This window comes from Hypanus sabinus, chromosome 19 (assembly GCF_030144855.1).
Source record: "Hypanus sabinus isolate sHypSab1 chromosome 19, sHypSab1.hap1, whole genome shotgun sequence".
Taxonomy (NCBI): Eukaryota; Metazoa; Chordata; class Chondrichthyes; order Myliobatiformes; family Dasyatidae; genus Hypanus; species Hypanus sabinus.
The window spans coordinates 30777165-30801478 of NC_082724.1; the positions used below are offsets into that span (position 1 = coordinate 30777165).

Consider the following 24314-nt stretch of genomic DNA (forward strand, 5'->3'; position numbering starts at 1 on the left):
AAGAAGCTGAGTGTTCTTGCCCAATGATACATCCTCATAGACATAAAGTGCATCAATTTAAATATATTTGATGCTGCTTTAGAGTTACAGATAGCTGAACATAATTCATTGGAGCTTTCATTCATAACATAACTGCAAGGTAGATCGACAGACAAATGTGAATACTTTAACTGACTGTCAGTTTTCTTATAATGGTATGGCAAAGGGACTCTGCTACTGTATGCAAGCATGGCATTACTCATCAGCCAACGATAAGTAAAATGAGAATTCACATACTAATACCATACTCAATATAACTAGTATTTTACCTTCTTTCAATTTCAAAAAATATTTTACAACATTGCAAGTTCTTGTCAATTAATGTTTGCAAATCAACACTCCACTATTTCATTAAGCTTAATTGCAACACTAAGGATGACCTCCTTCACAAAGCAATTAGTTACTGAAAAAGGGTTAAATACTTATTTTATCTGCTGCAATTACAGGACGCACTAAATATTTCTGCACTGTGTGAAAATGGTAATTGCTGTCGAGTTGCCAAAAATTCATCTCACTGTTTAAACTTAGGTGGACCAAAGTGTGAAATGTGGGGACTCCACATTCCTCTCTACTGCAAGAGGAAGAAAACACGAGTGGATACTGGAAGCAAGAAACAGAAAATGCTGGAAACACGGATGGTCAGGCAGTATTTGTGGAAAGGGAAATATAGAGTGTTTCTGACCTGAAACAATAACATCGTTTCTCTTTCCACAGATGCCACCTATCTTGCAGAATGCATGGTCGTGGCCATCAGTGATATCTGCTGGAATGTATTTAGAATTAAAATTAAAAGGTGGGGTTGGGAGGGGTGTGGATGCCAGGTAGTTGAATTTGTTTGAAAACTAAAAGATAGATGAGTAATTTTGTAGTATGCTCGAAATTGGATTCCATCTTTGAATTACTGTGACTTTATTTATTCTAAATTTATATTTAAGATGTATTGTTGGACAGGTGGTAGAATACAAAATAATTATTTTCTAGTGCAATTTCATTATCCCCTGGATAATGGAAACTGTTTATTAAAAACAGAAACAATAAGAGTTACACACCTTATCATGATAAGCAATTTGTTATACAAATAGATACGCTACAAGTATTTAGAACTGGAACTTATATTTGGTAATGAAATTCATATCAATTCTCTGCTTTCTAATGAGGACATTAACTTATTTACCTTCAAGAGTGAGCAGAAAAATGATGAAAATGCATACACTGCTCATTATCATCAAATTTCAGATGTTCTTGCTTGTATATTTAACTTACATTGATGACTTGCTTTATATGGTTCACACTAAAGTGCAAACTAATACTCTGCCAGAACAACAGTTAGAATCAATTTACTAATCGAACCTTGGTCATTATAGTCATTTAGTATTGTTGCAACAGTTAAGTCCAAGGTATGAATCAAAATCACAGCAGACAAGCAGTAATGATTTTTCTCACCTATTCCAAATGAAAGTGTCCATCATTTCTATCCTTCCCCTACAATTCATTGTGCTCACAAACTGTGCAAATTTAATTATCCTATTATATCATCGTGTTTTAAGCACTTTGTCAAAAGTTAATCAAAAGATTAAACTCATTGTACCACAGCAAGTTCAATCATTTGACAGGCCTATCCAGGAATAGCACGTAACAAAAGCTATTAAAGCTGCATAAGTGTAAAAAAAGATTTAACCAACAGCAATCAGAAAGTGAATGAACACTGTTTCTTTCTAAAGATAGAAATAATGCAATTTACCCAGTGGAGACGAAGAGCTTTTTCCAAAGTCAGGAAACTTCAAATTTGTTTCCCCACAAAGGGAGCAAAATAAAATCTTACGTTGATTTTTACATTGTGATTAGGGACTGCAGAAGCTCAAACATAATTATCACCTGGAAACAAGCTTTAAAATATGCAAAATTACTATAAAGTTCCACAATTGGATTGCCAATAGAAAGCAAACGGTACTCACCTCCTCGCTGAACCAAGAGGGTCACTTCACTTCCTTTGGGGCATTCTAACAGTGTATCAACTACTTGATTATGACTTAAGTTCTGGACATTCTTCTTGTTGACTTCTAGCAGCAGATCTCCTTCTTTCAGGCCTCGACAGCGTGGACCATCCACAATCTGTTTAACTCTTTGACCGCCACCACCAGGACTGTCTGCTATGGTGAAACCAAAGCCCATGGGGCCTTTCACTATATGAACAGTTATAAGTTCAGGTTGAGTGGCTATAGAGGAGGCCAGAGAGGCACTATCATTGCCGTAGGCTGTATGGGATCCATTCGATGAAACCTCACCAGACGATGGACTATATGGTCTCTGATCCTTTGCTCCATTCCCATTTGCAGTAGCCGTTTGGCTACTGTGGCTTGACAGGGAGTCACAGTTTTCTTGGCCATTGACTATAATTGGCTCCTTATCTGAAATGGCCACTGAAGTCACCAAACTGGTATTTGGATCATCTGGATCAAAAGGCAGGGGGTAACCTCGGCAAAGTTCAAGATCCACTGTTGCACCAATGGGAATTGACTGGAATATTTTCACAACTTGAGCATGGGTATATCCCAGCACGCAACTGCTATTTACACTTACTATAACATCACCTAAAGGAGAAAATTAAAAGCAGTTAATTACACCAATGCGTCACCAATTACTTTTATTTATGCACATTCACTTCACAATTACATATTTAATTCACAAAGTGCAGCACTGTACAAAATTTGCATAATACTTTGACAATGGCAATATATTAATACTGCTGAATAATGATGTAGCCAATAGATTAAGTAGATGCTACCAACCGGTCACCTTGGCAGACTATAATCAAGGCAAGTGGCTTTGACTTTGACATGAAATTTCTGGAATCCTACGATTAAAATCGGAATATTGACAGGTGGCATCATAGCAGGTTATCTCCAAAGCCTAGTAGCATGTAACTAGCTCAATTTTACTATATACATACAAATCCTGCAGCCTACTATTACTGCAGGACTTCAATATCTACAGGACAAAGAAGCTGGAAGTAAAAGTCATTGCACCCAGCAAACTGCTTTTTTCAAAAGCTCCTTTCTGGAAAGTGCTAGAGGCACATTAAAACAAAAGCTTCATGTGGTTTTAAAAGTTTTATTCCCCCCCCCCCCCCCCACCAGGCAGTTCATATGATCAACCATTCTAGTTAGCTATCCCACCCCCCTTTCATATATTACCTCTGTCACTGCACTATAAACATTTTGAACCATTTTTTATAATGCTATTTACATTATGAATACATGTTTGCACATTTTATTCTATAACTGTACTTAATTTTTATATAGTTTTTTTTTATAATTGCTGAATGGTGTTTTTATTATTGCATATCATGCCAACACACCACAGTAAACTCCCAATGCGTGTAAATGTACACAGCAAATAAAGCTGGTCCTTGATCCTTCACAACGCACTTCTGTTGCTGAGGTTGCAGTAACTGGGATGCACTGAAATGGAAGCTTGAAGCTGAGTTGCTGTCCACATTTCACTGATTTTCACTCCAGCTGTTATGCTAGGGAACTAAAGCCTCAAAGGAGAAAAATACAGAGCCTGGTTGTCAGTCCACAGAAGTTTCGATAGCACAGAAGGACTTAATGTCACAACTGATCATGGACCTGCAGCTTCTGGAGAAATCTGTCCAGTGGAGAGTTAAGAGAGTCATGGAAAATAAAAAGTTAAATGTGTGTAAAACCATGAAACTGGAATATTTTCTTCTTATTTCTTACCTGTTTCCATTTTTCCGTCCAATGCTGCAGGTCCGTCAAGAACTAAACTTTTAATCTGCAGGAATTCATCAGGCTCATCGCCACCAACAACAGTGAATCCAAACCCTCGCGTACTCTTCTTTAGTTTAGTGTTGATGAACTGCCCCTTCAACTCTGCAGGGTTTTTTGTAAAGAAGGGCTTGCCTGTTCATAGAAATGAATAACAATGTAAATTGTTCTTGCCCAGTCTCAGGTTCCAGTTGGGAACGATCGAGAAATTGCAACTCCTAACAACTGGACACCTCCTAAAAATCATCAAAGCGCATTTTCAAAAATTTTAATCTGATTTTTGATTGTAACTTAACTAGGAGGTAAAATGGAAGATCCTGCTGTTGTACACAGCATCCAAATTACATCAACCATTTGTTTAAAACACACTAGTCCTCAAAGAATCAGAAGTGGAAAGGGTGAGCATCTTCAAATTCCTGTGTGTCCTGGGCCCAACATATTGATGCATTACAAAGAAGGCATGAGAGTGGCTGTGTTTCATTGGGAGTTTGAGGACACATTTGCAAGTTTCCACAGTTGTACTGTGGAGACCACTCTGACTGGTTGCATCACTAGCTGGTATGAAGGGGCCACTGCACAGGATTAGAAAAAGCTGCAGAAAGTTGCAAACTCAGCCAGCTTCATCATGGCTGGCCACCCCAGCAGAGGACACCTTCAAAAGGCAAAGCCTCAAAAATGTGGCATCCATCACTAAGGATCCCCCATCACCCAGGTCATGCCCTCTTCCCTTCGCTACCGTCAAGGTGGTGGTGTGGAAGACTAAAGACACACATTCAATGTTCCAAGAACAGCTTCTCCCCTTCCACCAGATTTCTGAATGGACAATGAATGCATGAACATTACCTCAGTTTTCCCCCTCTCTTGATACCAAACTGATACCTAATACTGAACTATAGCCCCCAAGTTGAATATAAGACAGCCTCCTCAATGAATTTCACCTACAAAATGACTCAACACATGAACCTTAAGCTTGATATCTATTGCATAGCACATTTGGTTTCAGGCTGTACCACCTTGTGCTGGGGTTTCTCTGAAGGAGTCCTGGTTATTCTGCGTGTAGTTTTGAGTTTTGGGACCAGGAGATGCTTGATGCTCTGTCCACTCTGAAAAAGGTAAGAAAAATTAAATGAAGCATTACTTCATTATATGATTTTGTTCAACAGTGACACCACCCCAAATTCAATGATTAGCTATGAGAGATCACTTCCTTCAGAATAATAAAAAAATAAATCACTGTTTGGAATGAAATATGTTCCTTTTGTTCGCTATAAAGTACTAAATATTGCATTAGCTAAACACTCGGGAGGTCAAGCAGAAATGATAAAAGTGTCTCCAATCTCAATGTTCACACCCGTTTTCTTTCCACAGGTACTTTAAAGTTTCTCTGGTATTTTTAAGATTTCCAAAACATACAACTTCTTGATTCCTTCAGTTCATGGGGAGCAGTTATTCATTCAATGCCATTGTCAGATGTAGAAATCGTCTGAGCAAAGTCAGTCAAAATCCCATCCAAATCTGGGGACTTCTTGTTCAATTTACGATGATCCTGCTATAGATATTAATTTGATAATCTCAGTAATGCTGATGACATGATTAATGTTAATTACTTAATTTCATTTTGACACTTACTTAGTGAATATTTGAGGTGGGGAATCTGATCTGTTCATGTGGGAGCAGAGGGCTGGGAAGGTAGGGACTAAGTTTTCAGTTATATGGCATTGTACAGGTCCAGACTGACCCACTCCAAACTGAAAATGCTGGAAACACTCATCAGATCAGGCAGCACAGAAAAGTTAATGTTTTGGGTCTGAAACCCTTCAAGAGAACTGAGAAAGAAGCTTTATTTGTTGCAGATACATCAAAACATACTGAAATATCTTGCCTTGCGTCAGCAACCAATACAATCCAAGGACTGTATTGGGGAGCAACCCCCAAGTATAATCAAACAAAGTGTCAACTAGAAGCCAACTCTTACCTTCTGCTTGTTGCTGCTCAAGTTGCTTTTTGCGCTTTGCCTCAGCAACCGGATTCTCATATTGTGTTTTCCTATTGATATGACTAATGAGAGAGACAATGTTTTGTTAGAATACAAACAACTCCTACAAGGAGCTATGCCTACAACAGTTTCAGATGCTGACAGCATAAATATATATTATGCATTTATTCGTTTAAAAATCCTGCTTCAGGAAAAACCATATCCTATGTGTGGCCAACCATGAACTGTCTATATTAACAAGTTCATACAGCTAAAGCATGGATAGTAAAGCAGTATGCTATAATCCATTTAAACAAATACATATATCATAAATTATACCTAAATACATAAAACAAAATAAAAAGCTCAAATTTCCATCAAATTCAGCAGGGCGAAGAGCAGTGGATCACTAACATGGCGTGTCAGGACATCTGGCCAAAAGAACTAATTTGAGAAACATAGTCATGACTCATCAAATTAGAGTTGCTTGAGATGTCTGAGAGATTAACATTACATGATGAAGGTGAAATCATGTTCAGGAGCTGACTTGTATTTTAATGTTTTGTTTTGGCACCTTCATTGAAGGAAGAAGAATTACACTTCCGAAGAAAGGAATTACATTTGGGAAAAGTTGTAACTAAAACAAGTAGCATTAGTGAAGGACTAACGTTCAAAGATCATTGACCCTAGATATCTCACGTAATGTGATAGCAGCAGAATCCCTTTGAGAAAGCCACATACCGTAAGTTTCATACCTAACTGGGCAGGATAGGTGAAGAGGAATAGCTCATGGAACAGTTCATCACAAAATAGAAAGATAAAACTAGATTACATTTCTCTCTTGATAATAATTTTAGTTTAATAACTATTGGTTGTGTTATTGGTTATACTTACTCAACATAATAGACGCCATATACAGGGTCATCTATTTTCTCCCATCCAGAGGGCAGTTCTGAAAGTACAGAGAGATACCTCAAGTAAAGAAATTTGCTGATTTATTGCAAGTAACATTAAATGCATTGAGGATGAAGACACACGAGGGTAAAATTCTGCTCTTTGTCCATTTCAAAACCTTTTTTCTGATGCAATCCACTTGCAACTAGCCACACCAGTGTTGTAGATTAGGGAATTTTAAGCATGAGACACTGACAGCAAGTTAAACTTTCTCAGCCTTTCATACTGGATTTACTCATAAAATCTGTCACATTCAAGGCCATTACCACATTATAGTACATAATATTAACCTCTTTAGAAAGTAAGATAAACAAGGGGTTCCACCTTCTGTTCAATTTATCGTTGAGAATCACATTACCAATAGGTAGTGTGTAAAAGCACATATATGATAGTATGGTTTCATGCTAATTGATTTAGCTCACATTAATTTAATACAATTGACTTAAATAAATCGATTAATACTTTAAAACAACGTTGTTTCATCAATACAGATCTTGCATATGTAGCAATTCAGTTTCATCAGTTATTTCCATGTCGCAGAACGGTGAAGCTAATACAGCTGTTGCCTCACACCTCAGTGACACTGGTTCAGTTCTGACCTCTAGTGCCATCTGTGCAGAGCCCATCTATTCTTCTCAGTGACTGTGTGAGCTTCCTCTGAGTGAAGCTGTCCCTTCCATGTCACAAAGCGTAGGTTGGAAGATTAAGGGCAATTTACAATAGCCAGTTAACATGCAAGTCAGTGGTAGAATCTGGGGAAGAGTTGGGGTGAATGTGTGGAGAATAAAGGGGGATTAGTACTAACGGATACTTCATGATTTGTGCAGACATGGTACGCTGATGAGCCTGTTTCCATGTTATATAGATATGCGACCACATTTACATTAGAGTCCATGTGGGAATTGAACTCTAGCATTACAGCTAACCAAAGTTGAAGTTTTACTTCTCAAGACTTATATCAGCTGCTGGTAACTCGGGCCCTCCATCTTGAAAAGTACCTTATAACAAATACAAATGCTGCCCATCATCTAGAATGTCATCAGTGGCCTTACAACACCAGGGGGTAGAAATTCTTCCTTTTCCACATACATAAGATATAGCAAAATGTATATACACACTTCGTAAATTTGGTTTTATTGATCAGAGAAGTAGTTAATTTCAGGACCAGATTACAATGGACACATTATGCATTTAATACAGGTAATCGCAAATGAATTTCCTCCATCTCTCTCCAAACCAACATCATCTGATAAGGAGAAGCCCATATAGCTGATGAAGTGTCATTTACAGTTGATCCCCTACAATACAAAAGGCAAATATATTCCATCCATCGCACTCTGCTTTTGGGCACACTGCCTTGCCCTCTGTAATGTTTCCAGACACACCTGTCCTAACTTTGCAGCTCCTTCTCAAATATTGTTCCTAAACTGCCCCATCTCTCTCCCCTTTCATGGTGGCATGTAGTATGGGGGAGGAAAGCAACAGTTGTATGATTTAGCCTTTTTAGTTTTCCTAAACTCAACAGGATATTGAACAAATTCTCTTCAGTTATTGAGCTAAACCAATCAAAACAGTTAAAATAAAAATACTATTGCAGAAATTCCTTACCTAATAAAATGAAACAAATTTAGAAATCAGTTTGAAAGGAAAAGCATAGAATTTACTGATTTTCAGGAGATGTGTGCAATAATGCAGAGACATCTCTGCCTGCTGAATGGAATCCTGTGTCAGCATAGAGTAAAAGATTTCCTGCTGGCATCTCCTCTCTAAAGACCAGATAGTTCTATTTTTCATATTTTAGAAAAAACAATTTGAAATAGGGATAAGACTCTCGGTATTGTCTGGTTAATAGTTTTAGTGTTACTTCATTATATTAAAAATAATATTCTTCTCTAAGTGAATTTAGATAGAAACAGAATGAGGTGAAAAATTATTATATTGTATTTGTAAATGAAAATCAAAAAATAAACAGCTGATGCTGGAAATCTGAAACAGAAACAGAAAATACGTTAGAAAAACTCAGCAGGTCAGGCTTTCTACAGTATCTATAGAAAGAGTAATAGTCAATGTTTTCAGGCAGTGACGCTTCATCAGAACTGGAAAGTTTTTGTAACAACCCAATCCTAATTGTCTTTGAATATTACTGAATTCTACATATATTGGGCTTGATAAATAGAGATTGAGCACAAGTCACCTGCTCTAACCTTCACAGACAATTTCTGACATCAGCAGATGATGAAGGGTTTTTAAACTACTAGACGGATGTTTTTGCTATCTGTTCAGTAAAGTTGCAGTGGCCCATATTTTAGAAACGGGGTCAAATCTGAGATCTGCTTCAATGAAACTTGGGAATGGCATTTTCTATTTTGACTCTACCCTGGTCTGCAGCATGTGCTACAATGTTAGATCCGCTCTGGTAATTCCGACCTTCCTCTCTGAAAGATCACCCTGCAATCGCTAACATATTTTTATTGACCTGAATGACTGGGAGAACATGATATAGCAGGAAAACTCCCTTAGCAACTGCTCAGACACTTTTTTTTCTCCGGCAATATCTTGTATCTGTGACTGCGAAGGCTGTGCTGCAAAAAAGATTTTTTTTTTAGCACTGCAACTGGGTAGTGCCCAGGCAGAACCCAGTCTAATTCACAAATGAGCGTATGCACTAGCCTCTAGACTGCACCTAATTGCAATCACTGCCATTTGCTGATTTTCAGGTCGTCTAAATGATGGAGTTACCCAGCTGTCACTAAAACAGAGGTTATTCACCAATCAGACAAAATCCAATTAAATTCTCTGTACTGATTTTTTTTAAAAGTCACCTCAATCAAATTATTCACAATAACTTGTAAATTCATATACAAAATCAGCTTCTCTAATTTATTAAATACAAAGCCACTCCAATAGAGTTTATTATATTCTAGATGCAAGCAGTGTTTGTCATCACAAATCTGCTTTCCCTGATCACTTTAGGACCATTCAAAAGCATGTGGGCCTAGAGTAAGGGAAAGGAGAGATGTGCGACAGTTAGAGAACAACTGGAATCAATATTTTGCTCAGGAATCAATTACTTTCTACGTTTAAGGGATAATTTAAAAGTAATTCTCGAATTTTTGTGTTATATCTATGTTTATTACACCCTGAATTACTGAGGAAAAGATTTGATTCTAGTGCATTTTCTACAGAACTTGGAAGCAAGTTTCAATCATAGAATTGACTTCACCAACATGGTTCAAAAAGGCAGCTGCTTGGATGCATTCTCTAGGAGTCTTGTCACTTGATTGAACATTTGTAAAACAACCCATGTACACCTGCTACATCTGCAATATTCGAACAAACAGAATGAGAAATAAGATTCATGCAAGTGCACTAGTTTTAATGAAATATAACAAAACTGGATTCTTTGCTGCAAATATACCAAGGATGTTGCTTTCAGGTTCCACCTTGTTAATTACTATTCTTCATTTCTTGTAGTGTAACATTAGTCTGAACTGTACTTTGAAGGTTTTCGCCCCCGCCCCCCACAATTGCATTGATAATGAACACTTGCTGCAAGCTTCACCGAGTCTGGTTAGACCCTGACCTGCTTACAAATCCATCGTTAGCAGTCTGCAGTAAGGGCAATGAAATCAATCAGATTTGTTGGAAGACAGACAATTCAAATATCCAAACATGAAGAAATCTGCAGATGCTAGAAATTCAAACAACACACACAAAATGCTGGTGGAACACAGCAGGCCAGGCAACATCTATTGGGAGAAGCGCTGTCGACGTTTCGGGCCGAGACCCTTCGTCAGAACTAACTGAAAGGAAAGATAGTAAGAGATTTGAAAGTAGTGAGGGGAGGAGGAAATGCGAAATGATAGGAGAAGACCGGAGGGGGTGGGATGAAGCTAAGAGCTGGAAAGGTGATTGGCGAAAGTGATACAGAGCTGGAGAAGGGAAAGGATCATGGGATGGGAGGCCTCTGGAGAAAGAAAGGGTGGGGGGGAAGCACCAGTGGGAGATGGAGAACAGGCAGAGTGATGGGCAGAGAGAGAAAAAAAAAAACAACTAAATATGTCAGGGATGGGGTAAGAAGGGGAGGAGGGGCATTAACAGAAGTTAGAGAAGTCAATGTTCATGCCATCAGGTTGGAGGCTACCCAGCCGGTATATAAGGTGTTGTTCCTCCAACCTGAGTGTGGATTCATCTTGACAGTAGAGGAGGCCATGGATAGACATATCAGAATGGGAATGGGACGTGGAATTAAAACGTGTGGCCACTGGGAGATCCTGCTTTCTCTGGCGGACTGAGAGTAGGTGTTCATCGAAACAGTCTCCCAGTCTGCGTTGGGTCTCACCAATATATAAAAGGCCACACCGGGAGCACTGGACGCAGTATACCACACCAGCCGACTCACAGGTGAAGTGTCGCCTCACCTGGAAGGACTGTCTGGGGCCCTGAGTGGTGGTGAGGGAGGAAGTGTAAGGGCAGGTGTAGCACTTGTTCCACTTACAAGGATAAGTGCCAGGAGGGAGATCGGTGGAAAGGGATGGGGGGGGGGGGGGGAGAATGGACAAGGGAGTCGCCTAGGGAGCGATCCCTGCGAAAAGCAGAAAGGGGGGGAGGGAAAGATGTGCTTGGTAATGGGATCCTGTTGGAGGTGGCGGAAGTTACAGAGAATTATACATTGGACCTGGAGACTGGTGGGGTGGTAGGTGAGGACAAGGGGAACCCTATCCCGAGTGGGGTGGCAGGTGGATGTGGTGAGGTCAGATGTGTGGGAAATGGGAGAGATGCGCTTGAGAGCAGAATTGATGGTGGAAGAAGGGAAGCCCCTTTGTTTAAAAAAGGAAGACATCTCCTTCGTCGTGGAATGAAAAGCCTCATCCTGAGAGCAGATGCGGCGGAGACGGAGGAATTGTGAGAAGGGGATAGCATTTTTGCAAGAGACAGGGTGGGAAGAGGAATAGTCCAGGTAGCTGTGAGAGTCTGTAGGCTTATAGTAGAATACTTATTCAGGTAATGGAGATTTATTTAATTGTGAAGGCCAAATTTGCAGGTTAAAAAATCTAAAGGCAGCAAATTTGACAGATTGTGTACGAAAACATACAAATCTCCCATTCAGTTAACTCCAGTGTGTATAGTATGTAACTGCAAATTAAAATATCTTAATTGCAATATGCTGTATGTTCTCTTTCTATATGTGTGTACATACATAAAAACACATAATACACACACACACACATATATATACACTTATTTATTTACAAATATTTATTGAGACACAGTGAGGAATGGGCTCTTTGAGCAGCGCCGCCCAGCAATTCCTGACTTAACCCTGGCCTAATAACGGTACAATTTACAATGACCAATTAAATGACCAACTGGTAAATCTTTGGGCAATGGGAGGAAACCCACACAATCACGGGGAGACCATACAAATGCCTTACAGGCAGGGTGGGAAATTAACCTGGGTTGCTGGTACTGTAAAGCATTGTGCTAACCACTACGCTACCGTTTCTGCCCCACATATGTATACACACACACACAAATTCTTCATCCTATTCACAATGAGAACTTTTAGACATCCCTTCAGCAAAAGAAATCATAGGAGCACCTTAGTCATTTCCCATCAATGATCATTGATTGTTGAAGGAAGATCTGCATGTTGAGATTTCTTTGCATTAAAACAGAATCTCCTATTAAATGCATAACTAACAGAGCATGGTATCTCTTTCATCACAATAATAAAGACTGGGGAAAAAAATTCCATTATTTATTTAAACACATTACTGCACAGCATACTATAAGTGAATTACCTATTTCACTGTCCAGTTCCTCTGTGTGTACCCCTTCTTCTCCAAGGCAAGTGCATCAAGCAAGGGCAGAATAAAGCAACAGAAGAAAATTTAGCTAAAATTAAAAGTTAGAGCAACAACCAGAGAGCCAACTCCCAATGGCAGTAGCATCAACTACACAGGTAGCTCAAGAGAAACGAGTGAAACACACAGCAATCAGCAAAATGACAGACATTAAAGCTACTGCACCAATTTTGGCTTGTGCAACCATACGTCCGAATGCAAAAAGAAAACTTCTTCAATTTTACTTATTCTTGAATATGTTTGAATGCTTTAAATCCTATATTTTCTTTCATTTGTTAAAAATGGTCAATTTCCCACTTGCTAATACAAGAACAAAGACTCCTAGATGGAATTAGCAAAGAAGGCCAGATACTAAATAGAGGAGGATGTTGTAGCTTTAATATAATAATAAAGACACAAACCAAGAAAGGAATCCCACAAGGAAAGCCCCACTGAGAATAAGATCAAAATAGTAAATATATTTCATGCTCTTAGACTTCTAAAGTCATAAAGCTACCTCATCCATTTAAAATTCAACTGATGATACTTGAACAGAGGTTTTATTTAAATCAGGGATTGAGGATAAATTACTATAAACTGGAAAAAGGTTTCCCACTTTTCTAATTTAATACTGGAAACCATAAATCTGCGAGTATTTATATCCCAAAATTTTCCTATTTTTTTCCACTTCAAAATCCCTGTGACTGCAAATCAGTGCCCATCGCAGCTAGAAACATTGCATTAATCTTCCAAACAGGAATCTCACTGCTGTATTTCAAAAACAGAACTGTTCAAACTCCCAAATGACAATGGGTGACTGTGATAAAGATAATGTAACCTTCACCATCCTCCTCCCATTATGCAGTCTTTGACTCACATCTCTACCAATATTGTCAGGTCCTTTTCTGTCACTCCTTTACCTTTAGTCTTGCGGACATCCCAAAATCTCTTCTTGATTTTGCCCTCTAACCCATCTGCACGCTGCTTCTCAGAAACATCGGATTCTACATGTATCCTGAAGGCACAGGCTCTATCTTGCCACCTCTCTCATGATCTTGCCACAAACTTCTCAGATTCTCAGTCTGTCACCTAGAATTGATCATTCTTAATTTCTGCCATTGAAACACTAAGAAAAATGGAACTAACAGCTTCAACATGTGCAATATTCTGCTCCTTAAACACTGACTTCCATGTCTATAATAATTATTCAGACCTCATGCCTGTCTCAAATCACCTTTTGCTGAAACCTTCATCCACGCTTTTGGTATCCGGTATGGATTTGGTTGATTGCTCTTGTTCTATTTCTTGTAAATAGAATATCTACTTCTAATATCCTAAATGAGTAATTCCTGATCCCTGTGCTATGTTGGCTCTTTCCTATGCTGACTTTTATTTTAAGATCAACTTATTTTTAAATTCTTCCGGTATTTTGCCCTTCCCAATTATCTACGATCTTTTCTAACCCTCCAATACTGAGGGAGGTACAAGATCCCCCTTTTCTGGCCTCTTAACTTCTCCCTTCGTTTACCAGCTCTTTCATAGGTAACTGTGACTTCTTTGGGCCCTAAACATTGAAATTCCCTCTCTAAACCTTTCTACTTACTCTTTCCCCCTTTAAGATATTCTCAGACTGAAGTCTTTAACCATGCTTTTCACATTTGCTCTTAAATCTTCTTACATAAAGGGCATTGATTTTTGCTTGATAGCAGCCATCCAAAATGCCCTGTGACCTTTTGCTCTGTTAAAAGACGTGGCATAAATGGATATTTGATGTTGCTGCTGTCTGCACAGCACATTTAACAGTGAGTAGCTTGCCAATATCAAAAATATTTAGAAACACCATAAATAAACATTACAAGAAAATGAACAACAAAACAATAATTAAAAACTGAATGTGCCTTGTCTCTGCAGTCAATGGTGAATTCAAGTGTTTAAGTGAAGTTACTAATGCCTTTGGACAATTAACTATTAATGTAATGTTTCAAAAAATAAAGCATTTAAGAACATGTCAGCAAATAAATTTTGCAACATCAAATCTGAAGAAAAACATGAATTATTTTTAAGTGCATGAATCACCAAATTTAACACTTACCATCATCTTCACATTCTTCCAGAGGCTTTGGCTGCTTGTTGAGGCACCTTGGATCAAGCCATGATGTGGTCTTTGTATTATGGCTGTGAACCAATATATTGTTGGGAATTATTTGTCCACATTAATAAAGATAAAGATAACTTAAATGCTGTTCTCCTATTGTCGTATCACTAACATGGCCAATTTGTAAGCTATTTGCATTGATTGAGCTGTAAACTTGACATTTCTTGTAACACTGAATCAGGAATCAAAAGCCAAGTTTAAAATTATTTTTCAAAATGCACTTCAATACATTTATTCATCTTTTAAACTGGGTGAAATGATAGACTGATGCATAGAAGTGATATCATAATGTAATTCTGGACTGCAAACAGCAAAATAATTCAAGCAACATTTGAACATCTATCATTAGAGAAATAAGTTCCCTGGCTATTTAACAGGAATTCTTCTGATCACAAAATTACTTCCATCTAAAGCAGCAACTGAACATTAGAAACTTTTAATGTAGCTACTTCAATGCCACTGACATTGTTAACACAGATCCTCAAAAGGGAAGGAGGGGGAGGCATCAGAAATACTGCAGGACATGGGACAAAAAACTGGTTGAAAACTGAATACAACGGACAGTGAATGGGTGGCTGATCTATTTGATAACAAGAAAATGAATTGAGTTGAAGGGAATTCATGAATCCGGTAAATGAAGATTCTCAGCTTAGGAACATCTGAAGAGAAGGACTTCCATAAATTTGGGTTTTTATGGGGAAATAGATTTTTAATAGCTCATATTGTGCAAGACAGAGATGTTTATGAATAAGGAAGCTGCAAAGTTGCTGACAATGATTCCCTCTGGACAGCAGACTCTGCTCCAATTTGCCTTCATCATCACAGTCTATATTGTGGAGAGGTGCAGCTGTGGGTCCCGTCAGTTCCTTTGTACTAATTTTGTGGGCAGGGCTCATTTTGTTTGCACAATGTAACAGTGGCAATTTATAAATAATATGGTGCCCACTCATTTTGATTAAATAAATGAAACGTTCCTCTGCATTTCCACCTTTGTCCGCCTTTGAAATGTTTGACTTTCGTGTGGCAAGTGTACCATGACAGCCGAGATCCAAATCAGGCAAATACACACATAAAATAAAATACTGAACATTCCCGATATTATATTATACACCAACTGAAAACAGGTTTAACACAGCTAATCTTTTCCGAGCCAGTTAAAAAAATAGATGAAAGGAAATGAGTAGCAAAAAAGTAAAGAGTGAAGACAGCAGAAGAAATAATTGGTTCTGCTTTGTGGTCAGCTACAAGGTTCATTGCTCACTTCAAAGAAAGCTCGGCACAGACATGAACCAATCCCTACGAACGTCAGTTTCTGACAGGATTCAATTCAATAGGATTACCAGCCTCCAGTAGCAGATGACATCATACCAATCACATCGAAGAAAAGACAGCAAAACAAAAAAAGGGAAAGAACAATATTAAAATAATCTTTTAAGCTTTTGCAGAACAATAAAGATTTCAATATATGCAATAGATTAAAATAGAAACTGAAAAGTCAAACATTGATATGAAAATCTTACAATGTTTTTAATGAACTGGACATGCTGGTGCTCAGGTGATTAAGCCCAAGTCTAGACCTCTAAGCACATGCTATCAAATTTATTGATAGACTCACAACACCAAATGTCTATGTTCACTCTACCACAGGACTGGATACAGAATTCAGCAGCAGAGCTGACTTTTGCTGAAATGCTTGGGGAAATTGCCACTTCAATCTTGTTAGATCCGGACAGGATCCAAAAATCCATTGATTTCAATTAGGGCATTGGATTGTAAGGCAAAGAGGAAGGCATGTTAATATTTTTAATTATCTTGTTTGTAACGTAATGTTTTAATTATGACTTTTAATTAATTAGAAAATAGAATAGTACAGCACGGTAACAGGCCCTTCAGTTCACAATGTCTGCTGATGATGATACCAATCCAAGCTAACTCCATCTGCCTGTGCATGCTCAATCTTCTTCCATTCCCTGCCTGTTCAGCTGCCTATATAAATGCCTCTACATTGTACCACTCTATCAGCTTCTACTTCACTTGCTGGTGCATTGCAGGCACCTACTAATCTCTGGGTTAAAAAAAATTGACCAACGTTCTGGGTGATAATGTGGCAAACTGGATCAGCAAATTTATGGGATGACAGCAAAAGATTGGGGGTGCAGTGGATAGCAAGGAAGACTATTGAAGCTTTCGGCGGGACCTGGGCTAGCTGGAAGAATGGGCTGAAAGATCGTAGATTGAATTTAATGCAGACCGGGTATGAGGTGTTGCACTTAAGTCACTTTTAACAATTCCCCCTACCACCTCAAAGCTATTCCATCTACTATCTGACATCTCCACCCTGGGCAGAAGACTCTGGTTTTCTCTGCTATTCATGCCTCACAGTTTTATTTCTATCAGATTAACCCCCAGCCTCTGCTCCAGAGAATTAATTTTGTATTAATTAATTATTCACTTCAGCTTTCATGGTGCTTAGATATCTCAACGTCGGAGATATTTAATATCGCTTCAGAATCTCAGGATAAAGAAGGAGTCTGTATCTGGTAAAGGATAGAGTTACCATAATATTCCTGTGAGACTTACAGAGGATATAGGAGAAAGTAGTTAGGAGAAGGAAAGAAGGACATAAACGGAGAATTCCAAAACCTTTTATTAATATATTTGAGGCAAGGAGTAACTAGGGAAAGAGACTTGTGCCTCAAGGGGAAAAAAAGTTTTTTTTTTTACGTGGAGCCAAGGAATATAAATTAATACTTGGTGTCAGAGTTCACCGAGGAAAATGATGTAGTGGATGGAAAGTTGGCGGAGGTGCACTCTCTGGAACACATGTGTATCAGGAAAGGGGAAGTGTCAGAGTTATTAACACATATTAAACTGCACAAATCCCCAGGCCTAAGGAAACCTATCCCAGGTTATCATGGGAAGAAAGGGAAGAGATTACTGGTGCACTGTTGGAGAGTTTTTAAATCACTTTTTGCCAGAAGACGGGAAATTAGCTAATGCTGTTCCCACATTCAAGTAGGGTGATTGGGATAAGCCATGGAACTACTGGTCAGAGAGCCCGATATTAGCGGCAGGGAAACTTTTAGAAATTTTTCATGATCACCTGAACAGGCAGAGAATGATTAGCTGGGATCCACATTTTTTTTTTGGTGTAAGGGAAATCCTGTCTCATGATAGCACAGTGGTTAGCACAACGTTTTAAAATACCAGCAACCCGGTTCACCGCTGCCTGTAAGGAGCTTGTATGTTCTCCCTGTGACATGGGTTTCCTCCGGGTGCTCTGGTTTCCTCCCACAGTCCAAAGATATTTCGGTTGGTAGGTCAATTGGTCATTGTAATTTGTCCCATGACTAGGCTAGGGTTAAATTGAGCGCTGCTGGGTGGTGTGGCTCACTGGGCCAGATGGGCCTATTCTGCATTGGATTTCAATAAATAAACAAGCAGACAAGTAAATAGAAACTTACTTTATAAATATATTTTAAAAAATCAGTGAAGGTCAAGGCTGTGGATGTGGCATACATAAACTTCAGCAAGGCTTTTGAATAGGTCCTACGCGATAGCCGAGGCTACAAAGTTAGGGCAATGCATTCCAAGATGCCTTGGTAAAATGGATTCATATCATGATATGAGGTACAGGATAGTGGTGGAGAGCTGGTTTTCTGACCGGAAATCTGTAACCAGTGCTGGGACGTTTGCAGTTTATCATATGTATAAGTGACTCGAATGAGAACGTCTGTGGTTGAATACGTAAGTTTGCTGAAGACACAAATATCAATGATAGTGATGTAGATAATGAAGAAGTTTGCAAAAAGATACAGCAGTGGCAGGTAGAAATTAATCCTAACAAACATGAGGTAATGCATTTTGGTTTGTCTAATAGTGGCACGGTAATAGTAAAAGGCTTGCTCCTTAAAGGTGTTAATGTACTGAAGGACCCTTGGATGCAAGTTTACATCTCCCTGAAAACAAAGCACAGGTAGATAGGGTAGTAAAAAAGGCAGTTAGCTTGCTTATTTTTATAGGGAGTCAAGGGTATTGAGGATAGGTGTTCAGACACCATGTTGCAGTTGTATTTGAAACAATTTGGACCACACTTGGAATACAGTATACAGTTCTGGTCAACACACTATGGAAAAGATATGCAATGAACGTAGAAGAGATCGACCAAGGTTACCCAGAATGGAGGGCTTTTGTAAAAAAAAAGGAGATTCCTGATTGACTGGGATTATTCCCACTGCAGCACAGGAAGCTGAGAACTGACCTTAGAACATATACAAATTTCCTCAGGAGGGACATCGTGTAGATGGACAGCTCCTGCCCCAACATTCCCAAGAGTAAGGCAATCAAAAACTAGAAGACAAAGGTTTAATCACAAACAAGAGAAAAACTGTAGATGCTGGAAATCCAAGCAACACACACAAAATGCTGGAGGAACTCGGCAGGCCAGGCAGCATCTATGGGAAAAGAGTACAGTAGACGTTTCGGGACGAGTCCCTTCAGCAGGACTGGAGAGAAAGAAAGATGAGTCATTGAATTAAAAGGTGGAGGGAGGGGAGGGAGAAGCACAAGGTGAAGCCGGGAGAAGGGAGGGATGAAATAAAGAGTTGAAAAGTTGATTGGTGAAAGAGATACAGGGCTGGAGAAGGGGGAATCCAATAGAAGAGGACAGATGGTCATAGAAGAAAGAGGGGAGGAGGAGCACCAGAGGGAGGTAATGGGCAGGCAAGGAGATGAGGTGAGAGAGGGAAAGGGGGTAGGGAATGGTGAAGGGGGGCCATTACTGTTAGTTCGAGAAATTGATGTTCATGCCACAGATGCCATAGACTCTTTTCTGTGGATGCTGTCTAGCCTGCTGAGTTCCTCCAGCATTTTGAGTGAGACAAAGGTTTAAGGTGAGAGGTGAAATATTTAATGGAGATCAGAGAGGTTTCTTCACACAGAGGATGGTGGGTATATGGAACAAGCTGCCAGTGGAGGTGGTATTCACAACATTTAAAAAGCAGTAGGTAGGTACAGGGATAGGAAAGGACCAAATGCAGGTAGTTAAAAGTTAGCAAAAATAGACACCTTCCTCAAGATGGACAAGTTGGGCCAACGGGCCTGTTTCTGCACTGTTGAACTCTATGACTAAGGCCAAAGTATTATCTTTGAATAAGATATCACAGAAGATGCCCTGCTTTGTTAATCAGTGGTACAGAATCTTTTATTTTAATCCAAGGTTGTTAACAGTACCCTGGTTTATGGTTTCAGCACAAAAGGCAACATTTCCACAGGTGCAGAACTCTTGCAGGACAGAATGGGGGTGGCATTCACGATCACGTGTTCAAGTATCTGCAGTGGGACCTGAATCCACCATCTTCTCTCAGATACAAGATTGTATCTACTGAGTCAAGAAAGTGACACTGAGCTAAAGCTCTTTCAGCTTCACATGAAAGTCTAAATGAACAAGAATAATAATAACTCTAAAACAGTTTACAATTTGGGAATTTTTCCAGATTAAGCAAGATGAAAATTATGGGAAATGAACAGGTGCCCAATACACAGAGGATTAACAGTGTGTGGACCATAATTCTGCTGCTAAACTCTTAAAATGAATTGATAATTAAGGCACTTTATTTTCCTTCTCACATCGATTAATCAGAGTTCAAGTTTGAAGTTCAAAGTAAATTAATTATCAAAGTACATATATGTCACCATGTACAATCCTGAGATTCATTTTCTTGTGAGCAAAGTTATTCCCTCTGGTTCAAGAGCCTTGATAAATATTCCTGAACTTGTTGGTGTGAACCTGAGGCTCCTGTACCTCCTTACTGATGGAAGCAGTGAGAAGAAAGTATGAATTGGATATTTGGCATCCTCGATGATGAATGTTGCTTTCCTACAACAGTGTTCCATGTTGATGTACTCAATGGAGCGGAGGGCTTTACCCATGATAGACTAGGCTAAATCCACTATATTTTGTAGGTTTTATCATTTGGGCTGTATGGAATATCTAGGGAGAGTACCACCTCCAGTGAAGGGGCTTGTCATGTCCATTCTGGGACAGCTCACTCACCTTTGATCCCCACTTGTCACTCAGCTCTTACCTGTGGCCCCAACTAACTGCTGGCATGTGACAGTGGCCACACCCTGGTACACCAGTTTCACAAGTAGGCTAAAGCAGGTGAAGGTAGCCGGCTGGTCTCATACTCCGGTGAGATAGGGTCATGCCTGTCCTGACATGTGAAGTCAGCTCCAGCAGACTGGGCAGATGAGAACTACAGAAAGATCCACAGGCCAAGGAAGACAGTACTGCAACACTCAATGGAGAGCAAAGGGCTTAACAAAGCACAGAAGACATCATGGTCATTCACTGCTATCAAGGAAGACCCCAGTTTGTAATGTTTGTACCACTGGACCTGGATTTCCAAGCTAGAGAGCGGAACTGCCCCAGTGCAACAGCTTTCCCACTTTAAAAACTCTCCTGCACGCGTTTCCTGTCATTGTCAGACAGGATGGACAACCATCAGTGTTCAATGGCACTGATAGTCCCATACTAGAACATGATGTAATCAGTGAATGTACTGTCCACCACACATCTATAGAAGTTTGTCAAAGTTTTAGATGCCATGCTGAATCTTCACAAAATTCTAAGAAAGTAGAGGTGCTGGTGTGCTTTCTTCACAAAGACCCTTATGTGCTAGATCAAGGACAAGTTCTCTGAAATGATCACACTGAGGAATTTAAAGTTCCTGACCCTCTCCACCTCTGATCCCTTGATGAGGATTAGCTCAAAAACCTCTGGTTTCCTCCTCCTGAAATCAATAATCAGCTCCTTGGTCTTGTTGACACTGAGTGAGATGTTACTGTTGTGGCGCTGACTGAGCCAGATTCTCAATCTCCATTCTATATGTTGATTTGTCACTTGACAGTGCAGTTGTCAGCAAACTTAAAAATGGCATTGGAGCTGTGCTTAGCCTCACAGTCATAAGTATAAAGTGAGCAGAGCAGGGGACTAAGCACACAGCCTGTGTACTGATGGAGACTGTGGAGAAGATGTTGTGGCTGATCTGATCTGACTGAGGTCCACAAGTGAGGAAATAGAGGAACCAGTTGCACAAGGAGGTAAGGTTTTGTAACTTATTGACTATTTTTTAGGGAATGATTGTATTGAATGCCCGGTTGCAGTCAATGAAGAGTATCCTACTGTATGTCTCTTCACTGTCCAGATGTCCTAAGGTTGAGTGAAGAGCTAATGAAATGGCATCTGTTGTTGGCCTGTTGTGACAGGAGGTAAATTAGAGCAGATCTAAATTGGTTCTCAGGCAGGAATTGATAATACATCATTAGCAATCTCTCAAAGCACTTCTCCACAGTGAAGGCAAGTGTTACTGGACATTAGTCATTGAGGCAGATTATGATGCTCTTCTTGGGAACTGATATAACTGAAGCCTTAAAAAAAAACAGAAGCTGAAGCAAGAAGTTATCATGCCTCATTTATGGGAAATTGTTGTCATTTCTCCATGTTCAATAATATCCCAGCTCACCAAAGGCTCAGAGTAAGAAGAGAACATTAATCTTGAGTCCAAACCTCTCTAGCATGTCAGTCCTCCTTTCCTCTTAAACCTCCTGCAGCCTAACCATCTATAACAGTGGAATTTAATAGAATAAGGTGTAATGAGAGATAGCAATTTCTGAGAAAGATGAAGAGGCCGTTTCCTCCTACCTCATGGTCAGGATCAGGGGCTAGTTGTTTTTGATTGAGGTGAAGATGTTTGGAATTTTCTACCTCAATGGCCAGTGCATTCTCAGTTATGGAGTCTGAACGCAGTGGAATTGGACAAGAAACCAAACCTGAGCCACAAATACTGAATGCTGGGGCATTGGGCTACATGAATACTCCTGCTGCTACTCCTATCGGACCTCTAAGAAACCCACTAGAAGTCTGCTGATGCCACACTCCATCACGTCATGGGAAGGTTTACAGAAGCTATTTCACTTCCAACTGTCTCAAACAATGATGGATGTCATCCCAACAGTTGACCACATCAAGGCTCGTGTTACCATTGATCTGGTTATTTTTTTGTCATCACTTAAAACAAGTCCTAACGGAAATGTCATCAACCTGATGTATTGGCTCACCTCCCAAAATTTTGCAAGAATTTTTTTCATATTTCCAGAAATGCACTGAATTTTGCTTCAGTAAAGAATTTCTTGACCTCAATGAAAACAATATACAATTCTTCATAGATTTATGGCTTGCCCATTGCAAAAACACCAAAGAGGTTCAAATAATTAAGAAACTACTCACTCAATAAAGTAAACTTCTCCATTTTCAGTGAATGCCATTTCCAAGTTGTCAGGCAGAGGGCCAAGACTATCCACTGCAGGATCTGAGTGGTATTCTGGGTGCTGTGGTGCCTCTGTCTTATGGCTATTCGAACTAGTATGGCTGCTGTACACAGGTGCTGCTTCTTTAGGCGTGTTATGCTCGTCTTGTTCACTGGAATCTAAAAAGCAAATTAACCTAACATTATAAATCACAAAAATAATTTCCTGCAATCTACCAAGAAGATTTACAAGATGCTTTACAAGATGTCATAATTAACATTTTTGTTGACTATATATTTAACTTTCAAGTGCAAAAGTCTGATCAGGAGAGTACACATTTTCAAGATACAAGCTCCATCACAGGCACACAAACCTCCCACCAGAGGACATCTTCAAAAAGCAGTGCCTCTGTAAGGGGGCATCAATCATTCAGGACCTTCAGCCTCCTGGACATGACTGCTTCGCATTACTACTACTCAAAGAGGAGGAGTCCAAGGACCCACACTCAACATTTTAGGAACAGCTTCTTCCCCTCTGCCATTAGATTTCAGAATGGTCCATGAGCTCATTAACATGACCTCACTATTCTTCTTTTGCTCTACTGGCTTCTTTATTCACATTGTAACTTATAATTTTCTATGTCTAGCACTTTCTCATGTCAGAGAACAACAAATTTCACAATACATGTCAGAAACAATAAAACTGACTCTGATTAACAAAAGTATCATAGAACTTTTCTCATTTTCAGGCAGATTAACAAGTTGAGATATCTACTGTGGTTTAACTGCATCAAAGAGCATTAGCACTCTGATAGTTAACTCACAAGAGTAGCTCTGAAATCATAGATGATGCATTATATAGCAGCTAGGTGTAAAGAGATTCCCGTTCATCAAGTGGCACTGACTGGGTGTGAACAGTTTGCATGATTTTCAGTGGTACATCATTTTATCTGACGTGTGTTGATTATGTAGCATTCATTAATTCACTTGTATCCACATTTTGTTCTAAAATAAGATTAATTAAGTCACAGAGAAAATCTTCAAAGCATCACATACAGTGTTTGATATATTTAGATTACAGAAATTATCCTTCTGTTAAACAGTTCCCTCAGAGAAATAAAGATGGGCACAGATAACTTGGAAACTATTACAAAGCCAAAAAAAATCACTAATTTTATCTTATAGACAAAGAGGTCAGATGAAATGTTTGTGTACTCTGTAGCAATAATAGTATTGTAGAAAATTCCA

At 39.2% G+C, this 24314-nt stretch overlaps 1 protein-coding gene across 3 annotated transcripts in view; it reads right to left on the bottom strand.

Annotated features, from left to right (window-relative positions):
• Positions 1-24314, bottom strand: part of magi1b (membrane associated guanylate kinase, WW and PDZ domain containing 1b) — a 409035-nt gene that overhangs the window by 73967 nt on the left and 310754 nt on the right. For 2 of the 3 annotated variants that reach the window (XM_059944276.1, XM_059944275.1), the window contains exons 5-12: positions 23048-23246; positions 14695-14777; positions 12561-12596; positions 6697-6754; positions 5803-5885; positions 4841-4930; positions 3780-3962; positions 1995-2630 (exon numbers count right to left, since the gene is read on the bottom strand). In XM_059944276.1, coding sequence (XP_059800259.1) covers positions 1995-2630; positions 3780-3962; positions 4841-4930; positions 5803-5885; positions 6697-6754; positions 12561-12596; positions 14695-14777; positions 23048-23246 — 1368 coding nt within the window. The remainder of the gene's footprint in view (positions 1-1994; positions 2631-3779; positions 3963-4840; positions 4931-5802; positions 5886-6696; positions 6755-12560; positions 12597-14694; positions 14778-23047; positions 23247-24314) is intronic. The other variant, XM_059944277.1, reaches the window with a different exon arrangement.